Source organism: Pecten maximus, chromosome 5, assembly GCF_902652985.1.
Source record: "Pecten maximus chromosome 5, xPecMax1.1, whole genome shotgun sequence".
NCBI classification, from domain to species: domain Eukaryota; kingdom Metazoa; phylum Mollusca; class Bivalvia; order Pectinida; family Pectinidae; genus Pecten; species Pecten maximus.
Window position 1 is genome coordinate 36,373,393 of NC_047019.1, and position 16,917 is coordinate 36,390,309.

Sequence of the window (16,917 nt, forward strand, 5' to 3'; positions counted from 1 at the left end):
AAAATAAACTTTGTTTATTACAGAAGGGAAGATGATAAAAAGAGCACAGGAATATCCGGAGCTGTTCCGTTACCTTCCACAACTAGTGCCACATCACTTCCTGCCCATTATAAACACAAACAATGAGGAGATGTTACAGAGGCTGGACTTTGCCTTGAAGGAAGAACCATGGGTGTTTGCATTCAAAAGGGTATAGTCAACTGATGATTGTTCATCATATTTTTTTTATTTTTTTGTGCCACATGTTTATGTCTGAAATCTTTTTTTACTAATTATAATATCCCCATTGATCACAAAAAAAAATCTCATTGACACAATATGATCTTATCTGTAAGGTTTTTATACCCCTGCAACGAAGTTAGGGGGGTATACTGGAATCAGGTTGTCTGTCCGTCCGTCCGTCCGTCTGTCTGTAGACACGTTTTGTCCGGACATGGGCCAATTCCAATAAAACTTCACACACATATTAATGATCATGTTTAGATGTGCATGCCACTTTCTTTTTCTCAAAATTATGGTTGCTATGGCAACTGGTCACTATAAACAGGTTTTCCGATAAGAACCATAACTTTAAGTTTGTCTGGACAACTCCTCCTAAACCGAAGGGCCGATTTCAATGAAACTTCACACAAATATAGAGGACCATGTGTAGATGTGCATGCCACTTTCTTTTTCTCAAAATTATGCTTGCTATACCCCCGTATTTGCGGAGTGATTCCCCTTTGATGATTTTACTTGTCCGGACCATAACTCCAATACTACCCGACCCAGGCTCTTCATACTTGACACAAATATACATCTTGATGAACCGGAGTGTCGCATACCAAAATCATGCCCCTTACCCCCTTATTTGTGGAGTTATTCCCCTTTGATGATTTTACTTATCCGGACCATAACTTCAATACTACCCGACCCACAGGGGCTTGGCACGATTTTCCAAATGATAGTCTATATATATATGTATATAGTATCAAGGGTAGTAACTACAAAGAGGGGAAAGACCAACGTATTTAAAAAAAAAAAAATTGTCGTATTCTGCGGGTCAAAAATCTTAGTGACACATACATTACCTTAAAGAGAAATGTTTTATCTTTCCAATGAGTGTTCGATGAACAAAATTGGCCAAGTATTATCCAAGTTATGACCTGACGAATTCGGAAATAAATGCTGAAATGGCTAGGTCGGAATCTCCCTGTCCGGTTGAATAGTCGCCTCGCCTCTAATGGGTACCTCAATAACCATTCAGAAATCGAAAAATCGACGCTTGCAGCGGTATACAGTAACCATAACTATGTCAATATAGGATGTCGGTTGGTTATGTTATCCGTCATGTGCCGTAGCCAATTCCATATTACATCACCGAGCTTACCGTCTTCAAAAAGAACGGCCATCTTTCCCTAACCTTTCGTGACTTTGTTTATGTCGTCACAGTGGTCCTACAGCCAAGAAGCGTTCCGAATGAAGGGAACGATGGCCGTTCTTTTTGAAGACGGTAAGCTCGGTGATGTAATATGGAATTGGCTACGGCACATGACGGATAACATAACCAACCGACATCCTATATTGACATAGTTATGGTTACTGTATACCGCTGCAAGCGTCGATTTTTCGATTTCTGAATGGTTATTGAGGTACCCATTAGAGGCGAGGCGACTATTCAACCACAGGCGTCTGAAGTTCTGACAGTAAACTGAGATATAATACCATAGAAAAAATAAGAGTATCTACTATAAAAAAAGATACTCTTATTTTTCTATGGTATTATATCTCAGTTTACTGTCAGAACTTCAGACGCCTGTGATTCAACCGGACAGGGAGATTCCGACCTAGCCATTTCAGCATTTATTTCCGAATTCGTCAGGTCATAACTTGGATAATACTTGGCCAATTTTGTTCATCGAACACTCATTGGAAAGATAAAACATTTCTCTTTAAGGTAATGTATGTGTCACTAAGATTTTTGACCCGCAGAATACGACAAATTTTTTTTTTTTTAAATACGTTGGTCTTTCCCCTCTTTGTAGTTACTACCCTTGATACTATATACATATATATATAGACTATCATTTGGAAAATCGTGCCAAGCCCCTGTGACCCGACCCAGGCTCTGTATATTCTGTATATAAACATGTGAACTAATTGTTGTGTTGTTGTGTCTAAACCAAGGTTTCCCATATTTGCAACAAAAAATATATACATCTCATCATTTAAAGTTGCCCTTCGGTTTCAACTACACACCATTATGTGTATCAATATCTCCTTCCAACTTTCAACAATGATACTTCATTTTAAATCATTACAACCTGTGAAACTACCCCCTTCCAAGTGTCAAATATTGCGGCGGGCGTATGTTGTGGCCCTCCAATTCCCTTGTACTGATTATGAATTGTGAAGACAGTTTCTAAATTGCCAGTAATTTCTTATACTGATTCTAATTGTGGGGAGAATTCCTAAATTGCCATGACTATATTTTTATACTGATTATGAATTGTGGGGACAGTTTCTAAATTGCCAGGATTTATTTTTCCCTGTTTATGAATTGTGGGTAGAGTATTTTGATTGTCTTGATTTTTTTCCTGATTATGAATTTTGGGGACCTTCTGTAATTAGGATGAACTGATTGATGTCAGAGAGGATAATGAATTGTTGTTCTCCTTGAACAGGTTCTAGTAAAAGAGTACAATGTAATGGGGATTGAGGTGAGTAAGGAGGTACTCAGAAAATGTGGAATCTTGTCAAAAATACCACAGCTATACCAGGAAGCCATTGAATTGTACACTTATGTAAAAAATGAAACAAATGCACACGGCCATACCTGTCTACATCTGAACTCTAACTACCATGATGACAAGCTTGGACACATAAACATGGAGAGGAACCAGGGAGAAGTATTGCGCTATCTGTACAACAAAGAGATACTGGTCAGGGAGAGGATGGGAGGTAAAGTGTGGACATTTCCTCAAGACCTGTGGAAGAGTGAGGTGAATATCGCTAAAGGTCTCAACCATTTGTTTCAACAACATATCTACAACCCGGAAATATTGGATATCGACATTAAAAACAAGTAAGTTATCTGTGTACCATGGTGGAGACTTCCATTATTTGCAAATCAGACAACATAATAAAGAAATTGATTAGATGTACTACCAGTATCAATAAGGTTGAGATATTGGTTACCAGTATCAACAAGGTTGAGATATTGGTTACCAGTATCAACAAGGCTGAGATATTGGTTACCAGTATCAACAAGGCTGAGATATTGGTTACCAGTATCAATAAGGCTGAGATATTGGTTACCAGTATCAACAAGGCTGAGATATTGGTTACCAGTATCAACAAGGCTGAGATATTGGTTACCAGTATCAACAAGGCTGAGATATTGGTAACCAGTATCAGCAAGGTTGAGATATTGGTTACCAGTATCAACAAGGTTGAGATATTGGTAACCAGTATCAACAGGGTTGAGATATTGGTTACCAGTATCAACAAGGTTGAGATATTGGTAACCAGTATCAACAAGGTTGAGATATTGGTTACCAGTATCAATAAGGTTGAGATATTAGTTACCAGTAACAACAAGGCTGAGATATTAGTTACCAGTATCAACAAGGCTGACATATTGGTTACCAGTATCAATAAGGCTGAGATATTGGTTACCAGTATAAGTAAGGCTGAGATATTCGTTACCATCATTAATTCATGTCTATCTATGCAAACACATTATGATTACAGCAAAAAATTAGTTGTCATCAATAAATAGCAAAATTGTGTGATGAAAATTGATCAAAATATTATTTTTTTTTTCTTGGTAGTCCAAATTTTGACAAGATACGTACAGATGTGAATCAGGTGAAGGCTGCAGAATTCATCAAGAATTATCCTGTGGTCGTCATATCTGGTAAAGGAGGTTGTGGTAAAACAACAGTTGTCACCCAGGTGATATCAGAAGCGTGAGTAGCTCATCACAGATTCCTTCTGTTCCTCTGTAAAGTTGACAGCCTATTAAAGATGCATGCAACATATGCTGTAGGTTTATTGAGTTTATTGAAGGCTATTGTCATTAACTTATTTCATTTGTTCACAACCATCCACTATGGTCTTGTACAGTTTTGCCTGGTTCACTATAAACACAATTTTGACATCCTAACTCTACTGATTGTCAAGAAATTTCATAATTTGTTTGAAATCGTCCATTCTTCTATGAGCTTCTTTCAACCAATCAGGGGCAAAAATTAGGTGACTTACTTTAGATAAAATGTTGACATCCTATCTCTACCAACTACATTATTAATCTGATTGTCATAAAACTTAATACCTTTGCTGCGTTTCCTATTATTCCTGGAGGAAGAGGATTGGTATTGTCTGGGATGCATTGTTAATTATCTTTCTACCTGATATTATATGTACAGGTACAGTAACGTTGGTGACTATCCAATCATCCTGTATACCGCCCCGACCGGAAAGGCTGCCAAGCTGCTGGGACGGAAAGCAGGCACTGATGGCTTCACACTACACCAGATCATTTACAGTTACCGTTTCTATTTGAAAATGAAGTCAGAGTTACCCTGGAAGTTCTCTAATGCTGAGGTACTTGTTGTTGATGAGTGCAGTATGGTGGCCGTTCATACCTTCGCCACCTTACTGGACATCCTACTGAGGAACTCCAATCTCAGTCGAGTGATATTCCTAGGAGATGTACGACAGCTGCCATCTGTCCAACCCGGAAATTTCCTGGAGGACATTTTTGAAACTTTCAAGTGGAACCCTGGAAATGGTATTGAACTGGAAACCAACCACAGGGCTGAATCAGAATTAATTGTCAACAATGCTACAAAGATCTCTACTAGAAGGATGCCACAATTTGATGATAAGTGGAATTATAGACTTTATCCAGTGTTGCCGAACAAACAAAACCCAGAACAGAAGGAGTATGAAAATGATAATTTCAAAAAAGGTAATAAAGATAGACACAATCATTTTTTCTTACCCTAGATAGGCTTTTTTCTTACCCTAGATAGGCTTTTTTCTTACCCTAGATAGGCTTTTTTCTTACCCTAGATAGGCGTATCCACACTTTCACTAGTATATGATTTCCTTATTTCAACCCTGGGGTTGAGTCGAGGAGAATCCCCACTCACAACAAATACATGACATCACAGGAACAGCACAATGTCATCACATCAACATTTCAGTCAAATTACATCGGCAATGTCGAGCATTTATCCAAACATCAATAACAAATACAAGAGGACCTCAAGTAAGAGGATGATCACAATTTGCTAAAATCCTACTTTTTGACAGATATCGGTCATATTCTATTTGCCTTTTTTGGAACAAGGAAATCAAAATGTTATTAAGGGGAAAATGTCCCCTTGGAACCTTGACCCAAAATTTGCAAATACTTGCAATAAGTCTTTCAATGAGAATATTTCCACAGATGTAAACTTCATAGAATTTCTAGCAAATGATAAAGGCCTTTGGGGCATCAGGTTTCATCATATTGTCAGAATAAATGCAATGAAAAATTATTCTTTCTTAGCAAGTTTACAATATTTGTTTTTACATTACAGTTTTAGAAAACATGCTCAGAAACCAGGAAAACATGCAAGACCACACCACCTCCCATGTCATCGCCTATAGAAGGTAAACTCTGGTAAAATACACAATCAGCTGGTTCAAACCACAGCTGCTCTGATGAATTGAAAATAGTCGAGATACATGTATCCATAGAATATGTTATAGGAATCGGACATCAGAAGCCTCTTTGTTCATATGGACAAACCAATTCGTCAATTTTTTATTGTAACATTTCAGGCATAAATCTTGACAGACCTGCGTATATAAATACAGATCTTGAAAGTCTTTGTAAAGTTAAGTTTGTTGAAAAGCAACATAAAATCACTAGGTTCATCATTATTTTATAAATGAACAACTCTGGTCCGACAGGTCCAACCATTTGTGCCATCATAAATGAAAACAGCCCAGGAGTTGGAGCTACTGCGGTTTATTGATTTCTATTTATAAATTACTCTAACGAGGCTCTGTATAGTCTTTGGTATTATCCTTTTGAAACTTACGGTTAACTCAATAACATATGTATGGATTTATGGGATACAGATCCCTTTTTTCGATACTTTCTTTCATAAGACTAATGTTTCCATTGTTGTCATATTTGAAACTTCAAATGCTCCTTGTCTGGTCCAATATCTGTAGGTCAGTAGCTTGGTCCAATATCTGTAGGTCAATAGCTTGGTCCATCTGTAGGTCAGTAACTTGGTCCATCTGTAAGTCAATAACTTGGTCCATCTGTATGTCAATAACTTGGTCCATCTGTAGGTCAATAACTTGGTCCCTCTGTAGGTCAATAACTTGGTCCATCTTTAGGTCAATAGCTTGGTCCAATATCTGTAGGTCAGTAACTTGGTCCATCTGTAGGTCAATAACCTGGTCCATCTGTAGGTCAGTACCTTGGTCCATCTGTAGGTCAGTAACTTGGTCCATCTGTAAGTCAATAACTTGGTCCATCTGTAGGTCAATAACTTGGTCCATCTGTAGGTGAATAGCTTGGTCCATCTGTAGGTCAATAACTTGGTCCATCTGTAGGTCAGTAACTTGGTCCATCTGTAGGTCAATAACTTGGTCCATCTGTAGGTCAATAACTTGGTCCATCTGTAGGTCAATAACTTGGTCCCTCTGTAGGTCAGTACCTTGGTCCATCTGTAGGTCAATAACTTGGTCCATCTGTAGGTCAATAACTTGGTCCATCTGTAGGTCAATAACTTGGTTCATCTGTAGGTCAGTAACTTGGTCCCTCTGTAGGTCAGTAACTTGGTCCATCTGTAGGTCAGTAACTTGGTCCATCTGTAGGTCAATAACTTGGTCCATCTGTAGGTCAGTAACTTGGTCCCTCTGTAGGTCAGTACCTTGGTCCCTCTGTAAGTCAATAACTTGGTCCATCAGTAGGTCAATAACTTGGTCCATCTGTAGGTCAGTAACTTGGTCCAATATCTGTAGGTCAGTAACTTGGTCCATCTGTAGGTCAGTAACTTGGTCCATCTGTAGGTCAGTGACTTGGTCCATCTGTAAGTCAGTAACTTGGTCCATCTGTAGGTCAGTAACTTGGTCCCTCTGTATGTCAATAACTTGGTCCATCTGTAGGTCAATAGCTTGGTCCATCTGTAGGTCAGTAACTTGGTCCATCTGTAAGTCAGTAACTTGGTCCATCTGTAGGTCAGTGACTTGGTCCATCTGTAGGTCAGTAACTTGGTCCATCTGTAGGTCAATAACTTGGTCCATCTGTAGGTCAGTAACTTGGTCCATCTGTAGATCAATAACTTGGTCCATCTGTAGGTCAATAACTTGGTCCATCTGTAGGTCAATAACTTGGTCCATCTGTAGGTCAATAACTTGGTCCATCTGTAGGTCAATAACTTGGTCCATCTGTAGGTCAATAACTTGGTCCCTCTGTAGGTCAGTAACTTGGTCCATCTGTAGGTCAGTAACTTGGTCCATCTGTAGGTCAGTAACTTGGTCCCTCTGTAGGTCAATAACTTGGTCCCTCTGTAGGTCAATAACTTGGTCCATCTGTAGGTCAATAACTTGGTCCATCTGTAGGTCAATAACTTGGTCCCTCTGTAGGTCAATAACTTGGTCCCTCTGTAGGTCAGTAACTTGGTCCATCTGTAGGTCAATAACTTGATCCATCTGTAGGTCAGTAACTTGGTCCATCTGTAAGAATATGTTGTACAGCTGTTTCTCAGAACCTAATTACAGGAACATTAAGAAGTGTTGTGTATGATGTAATTTTGATAGGGTAGAAAGTGGCCACAGAAGACATATTTACCTGTTTGTTACTGTTTTAGGAACTACATGTACTTACCGGTAGATTATGACTAAATGGTTTTACATTATCACTGTAGTTTCTTAGCCTCCACCAAATATCGGCAAGTCGGAAAAACAAAAAGTGAACTTTCTGTCCTAAATTATCTTTTATATTTGTTTTGTCAGAAACATGTGTAAGGTGATCAATCAGTTGGCTATGGAGTTTTACAACCCAGACCCTCAAGGAAGACCCAGGGAGATCAACAAGTTCAGAATCGGAGATAAAGTTGGCCTGTACAAGAATGGATGGGTAGACTTATTTAAGTGGGAGGGTGGTCAAACAGGATCTGTCGCTCCTGTCTTTGTGGAGGACTCTGACGATGACTTTATGCAACCCACCCAGCTACCGGCGGGTATAGAGACGCCCTGTAAGAAGATTAAAGCCAAAGGACTACCCTCAGAAGAGGAGTCATATATGTGTCACAGCCAAGAACCTGCCGGGAAGATGATGGAAGAGAGTGACCAGTCAGGGGCGTCACCATCACCAACAGATAAAAAAAAGGTTCAGAAGAGGATCAGACTTTATAATGGGGAAATATACTTCATCAGAGATGTGAGTTGTATGGAAAATAAGATTGCAATAATTGTAACATTTTAAAGATTTTAGAGATAAAGAGACATACTTTGTTAAAGATATAGGTAAATCTATTGTCAGTTTGTTAAAGATATAGGTAAATCTATTGTTAGTTTGTTAAAGATATAGGTAAATCTATTGTTAGTTTGTTAAAGATATAGGTAAATCTATTGTTAGTTTGTTAAAGATATAGGTAAATCTATTGTTAGTTCGTTAAAGATATAGGTAAATCTATCGTTAGTTTACCTGCCCTTATCCTTCGGTTTATCCGTTGCCAATCTGTTCTGCATCAATTTTTTTCATTCAAACAATTTTTCTCTGTTACCGAAATTCTATATTAAGATAGTTGAAGGGCTAGCAAATATATCAAATTGAATGAAAATGACCTATTTTAAAAGTGACATGGATTGAATGTAATATCAACAGCTTCTAAATAACAAAGAGGTCCAGGGTCATAATATCAGACGTGTTTAATGCATGAAAGACAAAGTATTGATTTGTATATTAATTCCCTTCATCTGTCAATACTTAGAATGGTTAAAGTTCAAAACCTGTTTTTCCCATTATTTTAAAAATTTACCTCTAAATCCCATATTGGACCCAAGGAGTCTGACCCTCAGTTTATGCAAAATTGAGTCCCCTTCACCCAGAATGCTGCATACCAAGTTGGATAAACTTTATCTGACCTTTGACTTTATGAAGCTGAAGCTTTGAAGGTTTCTTTAGAAAGTAATTTTTAAATTATAAGAGGTACCTAGAAACACCAAGTCTTGCACCCAAATATGAAGTGTATTGCTGCACACTGCAAGTACACCACATGTATAACGATTTGTTTTAATTTAGGAATTTTTACTTATATCAAACATTGGTTTCTACATGTTGTATTTTACTGCTGATATCGACTGTCACACTCGAGTTTTCCTTATTTTGTTACTATTGATGTGTTACTAGGATTATGAGCAAGAAGAAGAAGTTAAGAATGGAGCACATCGTCGGCGACGTTACCTTAAGCTGTCAGATGAAGACAGTGAATCACCAACCGAGTTCTATGCCCTGTACTCACAGTTAATGAGGGAATGTAAGATGACCCAGGCCTGGGCCAAGACCATACATACATTCCAGGTAAACGCTGTGTAATCACCAGGTAACATACTGTGTAATCACCAGGTAAACACTATAATCACCAGGTAAACACTGTGTAATCACCAGGTAACATACTGTAAATTACTTGTATTTGCGTGGGATTTAATTTCGTGTTAATACACAAGGAGCAACAATCACGAATTAAAATCCCTTGCGTAAGTAATTAGTATGAACATTTTACTACAAAGCGTAATGTTAAACACTACACAAAGGTGTCCAGGTAATTTAAGTCTTGTCATCTTCCAAAAAAAAAATGGTTGCCAAGCCATCGGTTACCGATATGGGAGTCTTGCAGAATCAATGTCACCAATAGGTAATCATTCATGAATTTAAAATAATTTCTAGATCAGCATTCGTGAAATCACATACACATGTATTCAGGAATATGTCTGAAGAGGTAGGTTTTTGAAATAAAGTGTTCATGAAGTCTTGTTCAAAATTGATTTACATTAGGATCACATGACAGGTCAAAATATACTACTGTACAATCACATGACAGGTAACATGGTCAAAATATACTACTGTACAATCACATGACAGGTAACATGGTCAAAATTTAGTACTGCACAGTCACATGACAGGTAACATGGTCAAAATACAGTACTGTACAATCACATGACAGGTAACATGGTCAAAATTTAGTACTGTACAGTCACATGACAGGTAACATGGTCAAAATATAGAACTGTATAAATCACATTCCAAGTAATATGCTGAAAGCTTATTTAATTCATTGAAGGTTTAAGGCAGAATTTTTATTGGACAATGTTAATAATGTGCTAATGTGATATTCTCATTTGACAATGGAGCCTGTATAATGATTATTAATGACATCGGTGGAAAATGATTGCCAATAATTGTAACATTTTAAAGATTTTAGAGATAAAGAGACATACTTTGTTAAAGATATAGGTAAATCTATTGTCAGTTTGTTAAAGATATAGGTAAATCTATTGTCAGTTTGTTAAAGATATAGGTAAATCTATTGTTAGTTTGTTAAAGATATAGGTAAATCTATTGTTAGTTTACCTGCCCTTATCCTTCGGTTTATCCGTTGCCAATCTGTTCTGCGTCAATTTTTTTCATTCAAACAATTTTTCTCTGTTACCGAAATTCTATATTAAGATAGTAGAAGGGCTAGCAAATATATCAAATTGAATAAAATTTACCTATTTTAAAAGTGACATGGGTTGAATGTAATATCAACAGCTTCTAAATAACAAAGAGGTCCAGGGTCATAATATCAGACGTGTTTAATGCATGAAAGACAAAGTATTGATTTGTATATTGATTCCCTTCATCTGTCAATACTTAGAATGGTTAAAGTTCAAAACCCGTTTTTCCCATTATTTTAAAAATTTACCTCTAAATCCCATATTGGACCCAAGCAGTCCGACCCTCAGTTTATGCAAAATTGAGTCCCCTTCACCCAGAATGCTGCATACCAAATTGGATAAACTTTATCTGACCTTTGACTTTATGAAGCTGAAGCTTTGAACGTTTCTTAAGAAAGTAATTTTTAACGTCAGGATGCCTTTGGCACCTGCTGTTATAGTCGTGGTGGGAAAATTTTGCTAGTGACATTTTTCTTTCCGGCTAACAACTTCCTGTTTCTGTCATACAAATGATATACATCTGCAGCCTAATATAGTTCCTATTTTGATAGCAATTATTGACACGATTTAACTGATGGTTCCCATGTTTACTGCAATTATTTAAAATGAAATAGAATGTTTGGTGTTCTAGACTATTTTAGAGTATGAATATAAACATTTTCCACGTCAGTATATGCAATTTTGTTGGCGTAGGATTACGTAATTCTGTCTCAATCCTGCCTTGAAAACGAAAGTAAAAAAAAATCAGTTTGATCGTCGTGGGAATTTACATGCATTCACAGAGAAACTATCCACATGTCTTAGACTCATATGTTCATCCTGAGTTCATATGCAGGAACATTTCATATAAGCCTAAAACCAACCCTATTTACGTAGTCAAATCTACGTCTCTGGTCAAATGCACCCAAGCATTCCACGAGATAACTTCAGCTGTCACGTGACTAATCACGTGATCATCACTAATCGGCCAAAATGGCGGTTATGTCTAATGCAACTAAACCAACGACCGTTCGCAGTTTCATATTCATTTGTATGTCACTAGAATACGCAAGAAATATCACCAGGAATTGAAGGCAAGTTGTAACAAACTAAATTGCCGTTTTTCAGGAGGATTTTATTAAATAAGGTTATTATTTGTTTATTTGAAAATTACTCTTATGATTATGATCTGTGACTGATGTACTGGCGTCGATGTCAAAACTAGATATGTCTCGTCGGACAACGCGACCGCAATTTTCTATCGAGTTAAAATATGTTACTAGGGGTCATAAAATAGGTGGTTGCTAGGCCTAATTAACATCTTATAGTATAAATAAAAAAAAATTAAAAACTTAGGCTGTGTACATCTTGGATTTTATCTTTGGTTGTACAACATGTTCTGTTAATAGACCAATTTGTCTTTAAGTTGATTTTTGTCAAAGTTTACAAGCAGCTTTACTGATTCAGGAGTATATCAATAATCTTCCACAAGTATTAAAGAAATAGGGAAAGCACTATACTCAGCTATTGGAAAGTTGTCAGCAGATAAATATGTTATACTTGTTTTCTTGAATATATATAGAATAGGAATAACCAGATTAAGACATTTCATCTGATACAAATGTAACTGTCTAACTATAAAATCCAATTTTAAATTTCTTATTATATGACCTCAGATCCTGACGTTTCTCAGGGCCTTTGGCCCTTTGATTAAATTATAACTATAAAATCCAATTTTAAATTTCTTATTATATGACCTCAGACCCTGACGTTTCTCAGGGCCTTTGGCCCTTTGATTAAATTATAAGAGATACCTAGAAACACCAAGTCTTGTACCCAAATATGAAGTGTATTGCTGCACACTGCAAGTACACCACATGTATAACGATTTGTTTTAATTTAGAATTTTTACTTATATCAAACATTGGTTTCTACATGTTGTATTTTACTGCTGATACCGACTGTCACACTCTAGTTTTCCTTATTTTGTTACTATTGATGTGTTACTAGGATTATGAGCAAGAAGAAGAAGTTAAGAATGGAGCACATCGTCGGCGACGTTACCTTAAGCTGTCAGATGAAGACAGTGAATCACCAACCGAGTTCTATGCCCTGTACTCACAGTTAATGAGGGAATGTAAGATGACCCAGGCCTGGGCCAAGACCATACATACATTCCAGGTAAACACTGTGTAATCACCAGGTAACATACTGTAAATTACTTGTATTTGCGTGGGATTTAATTTCGTGTTAATACACAAGGAGCAACAATCATGAATTAAAATCCCTTGCGTAAGTAATTAGTATGAACACTTTACTACAAAGTGTAATGTTAAACACTACACAAAGGTGTCCAGGCTATGGAAGTCTTGTCATCTTCCAAAAAAAAAATGGTTGCCAAGCCATCGGTTACCGATATGGGAGTCTTGCAGAATCAATGTCACCAATAGGTCATCATTCATGAATTTAAAGTAATTTCTAGATCAGCATTCGTGAAATCACATATTCAGGAATATGTCTGAAGAGGTAGGTTTTTGAAATAAAGTGTTCATGAAGTCTTGGTCAAAAGTGATTTACAGTAGGATCACATGACAGGTAACATGGTCAAAATACAGTACTGTACAATCACATGACAGGTAACATGGTCAAAATACAGTACTGTACAATCACATGACAGGTAACATGGTCAAAATTTAGTACTGTACAGTCACATGACAGGTAACATGGTCAAAATACAGTACTGTACAATCACATGACAGGTAACATGGTCAAAATTTAGTACTGTACAGTCACATGACAGGTAACATGGTCAAAATATAGAACTGTATAAATCACATTCCAAGTAATATGCTGAAAGCTTATTCTAATTCATTGAAGGTTTAAGGCAGAATTTTTATTGGACAATGTTAATAATGTGCTAATGTGATATTCTCATTTGACAATGGAGCCTGTATAATGATTATTAATGACATCAATGACCCTGATTGCTGCCAAAACATGAAAATGATATAAAGAATAATGTGAGCCGAGTTTTCACTGAACGTAACTGGTGTTACAAGTCATGGGTGAGTCTAGGAAGCCACACTTCATTTATAACAGTATAATCACATTAGTTTGGTTTGATTTATTATTGTTTAATGTCGTCTCAACAGCTGAGGTAATTTAAAGATTGCCTCCCGTGTGTGCGACATGCATGCATGTGTTGAGTGTGTATCTTTGGAGGCTGCGGTATGTTCGTGTTATGTCTTTTTGTGATAGTCGGCAACTTTTGCTGATTTATAGTGCTATCTCACTGAAGCATACTGCCAAAGACACCCAGTAGGACACTCTGCCTGGTCACATTTTACCAAACCAGTTGTCACACTGAGACATACCAGAGTCATTAAAATTGGTAGTTGCTACTCCTGCTTAGCACTCAGCATTTTGGGAGTGTGACGACTGGTTGGCCCGTTGTCAGTATAATGTGACCAGGTGGGGTGTCCTGCTGGGTGTCTTCGGCAGTGTGCTTCAGTGAGGTAGCACTATAAATCGGCAAAAGTTCCGGCCTATCACAAGGAGACTTAACACGTACATACCGCAGCCTCCCAAAACACATACGCACTCACCACATGCATGCATATCGCAAACACGGGAGGCCGTCTTTAAATGACCTTACTTGTTAATCGGACGTTAAACAAATAAAACCAAACCAAAGTGAGTGCTAAGCAGGAGTATCACTCTTCATTTATAACAGTATAATCACAATAGGGAGCCACACTTCATTTATAACAGTATAATCACAATAGGGAGCCACACTTCATTTATAACAGTATAATCACAATAGGGAGTCACACTTCATTTATAACAGTATAATTACAATAGAGAGTCACACTTCATTTATAAGAGTATAATCTTAATATTCCAATGCAAGTTATAAATCACATTGTAGTTATACCAAAAGTGACTTTTCTATTCAAATCTCTCTCTTTTATTACAGGGCTCAGAGTGTGACACCATCACCTTTGTTGTTGGTAATTGTAAGAATCAGAACTGGTCACATGTGTATACGGCAGTCACTAGGGGGCGCAGTTCAGTCAACATTGTCGGCCAGGAGGAGTGCCTCAGAATGTCAGTGAAAAAAGGAAAAATCCCCAGGAAGACGGGACTGTCTCATCAGCTAAAGACTATCTTATCTGTAAATATGATGTTTCCTTCGTTCAATACTTGTATTGATGTCTTGAAATGTGGTGCATATTGTCTGTCTGCCTGTCTATGAGCATTTGTTTACTGAATTTCCTTAAATGTTGAAAATGTTGTGATGAGGCAGAGAAATATGCCCTCACATTTATAGACCTTACTTCACAAAGCCACTCAAATTCAGTATTCTTCCTCCATTAGAACAATAACTTCTTAGTTAGATAGCTGAAGATTATGAATTAGCTATATACTGGACCCTCAAACAGATCATTTCCATGTCAAGGTCATAGGTTCAGGTCAAAGTTCAAATCAGGTATTGGTTTTCTGAAGCATGCTTCACAAAATAATTTAGGCTTCGATCATTCTTGAACAAGGAGGTTTTTCCTTTGTAACAATTTCCATTACGGTGAGTAACCCATTTTATCAGGTAAAGCTGTGTACAGTCGAACCTGTCTATAAAGGACACCTAAGGGACAAGGCAAAAGTGTCCTTTATAGAGAGGTGTCCTTTATATAGAGGTTCAACGAGTTATTTCCCTTATAAAGGAAGAAACAAACCAAAGTCTGTTCATAGTACACTATATGTCTCCTGATTTATTATATTTAAACATTTAAACAAATGAATAAAAGACAAATAATTAAAGATAAATGCTTAATTAATTAATTTTCAATCATTCATCTGACACAAAAATTAGAGCTGATATTTTTAATAATTTATATTAAGCCTATAGTTTCTAAAAAAATCTTCCCAATATCATACTATACTGAATTTCTATTCAGACAAATACTCAACATTGTAAAAAAAAGTAAAGATAATACTTATCATAGTAAAACAATTTTCATTAATCCTCAATATTTTGGAAAATAAATATGCTTGAAATATCTTTTCTATTACAAAATTAACTCTTTATAAATGAAAGTGCATTTTCCTCTGATAATTATAATCCCTCAGCATTTATTTGAGACCTATTTTCTGAAATCCATGTAGGGATTTAATTTAATAAATACCGTTTTCTGGTTCAGTCAATTAGTATAGTGTATACAAAGACACTCGGAACTCTTCAGCTGTTCTTCATATGTTACGTAGTCATATTCCGAGGAGTTCCGAGTGTGAGAAAATGGCGGCTGACAACCATGTGCTGTCAAGATTTGCGCACGGTTGATTTTGTAAGTAAAACAATTATGACAAACATAACTAGGCCTATTGCTTTGTCCCTCTTTTTAGCCCACCATCATCAGATGGTGGGCTATTCAAATCGCCCTGCGTCCGTGGTCCGTCCGTCCGTCCGTCCGTCCGTCCGTCCGTAAACAATTCTTGTTATCACTATTTCTCAGAAAGTACTGAAGGGATCTTTCTCAAATTTCATATTTAGGTTCCCCTTGGTGCCTAGTTATGCATATTGCATTTTGAGACCAATCTGAAAACAACATGGCCGACAGGCAGCCATCTTGGATTTTGACAATTGAAGTTTGTTATCGCTATTTCTCAGAAACTAATGAGGGGATCTTTCTGAAATTTCATATGTAGGTTCCCCTTGGTGCCTAGTTATGCATATTGCATTTTGAGACCAATCTGAAAACAACATGGCTGACAGGCAGCCATCTTGGATTTTGACAATTGAAGTTTGTTATCGCTATTTCTCAGAAACTAATAAGGGGATCTTTCTGAAATTTCATATGTAGGTCCCCCTCAGTGCCTAGTTATGCATATTGTATTTTGAGACTAATCGGAAAACAACATGGCCGACAGGCAGCCATCTTGGATTTTGACAATTGAAGTTTGTTATCGCTATTTCTGAGAAAGCACTGAAGGGATTTTTCTGAAATTTCATATAAAGGTTCCTCTTGGTGCCTAGTTATGCATATTGCATTTTGAGACCAATTGGAAAACAACATGGCCGACAGGCAGCCATCTTGGATTTTGACAATTGAAGTTTGTTATCGCTATTTCTCAGAAACTGTTGAAGGGATCTTTCTGAAATTTCATATGTAGGTTCCTCTCAGTGACTAGTTATGCACATTGAATTTTGAGACTAATCGGAAAACAACA

At 37.0% G+C, this 16,917-nt stretch overlaps 1 protein-coding gene across 2 annotated transcripts in view; it reads left to right on the plus strand.

Moving 5' to 3' along the window:
- The window catches only part of LOC117327923 (DNA helicase B-like), a 34,720-nt gene that overhangs the window by 12,003 nt on the left and 5,800 nt on the right, over nt 1-16,917 (plus strand). For both annotated transcript variants that reach the window (XM_033885168.1, XM_033885169.1), the window contains exons 5-12: nt 24-190; nt 2,664-3,064; nt 3,813-3,950; nt 4,410-4,954; nt 5,571-5,643; nt 8,008-8,434; nt 9,407-9,577; nt 14,669-14,866. In XM_033885168.1, the coding sequence (XP_033741059.1) occupies nt 24-190; nt 2,664-3,064; nt 3,813-3,950; nt 4,410-4,954; nt 5,571-5,643; nt 8,008-8,434; nt 9,407-9,577; nt 14,669-14,866 (2,120 nt within the window). The remainder of the gene's footprint in view (nt 1-23; nt 191-2,663; nt 3,065-3,812; nt 3,951-4,409; nt 4,955-5,570; nt 5,644-8,007; nt 8,435-9,406; nt 9,578-14,668; nt 14,867-16,917) is intronic.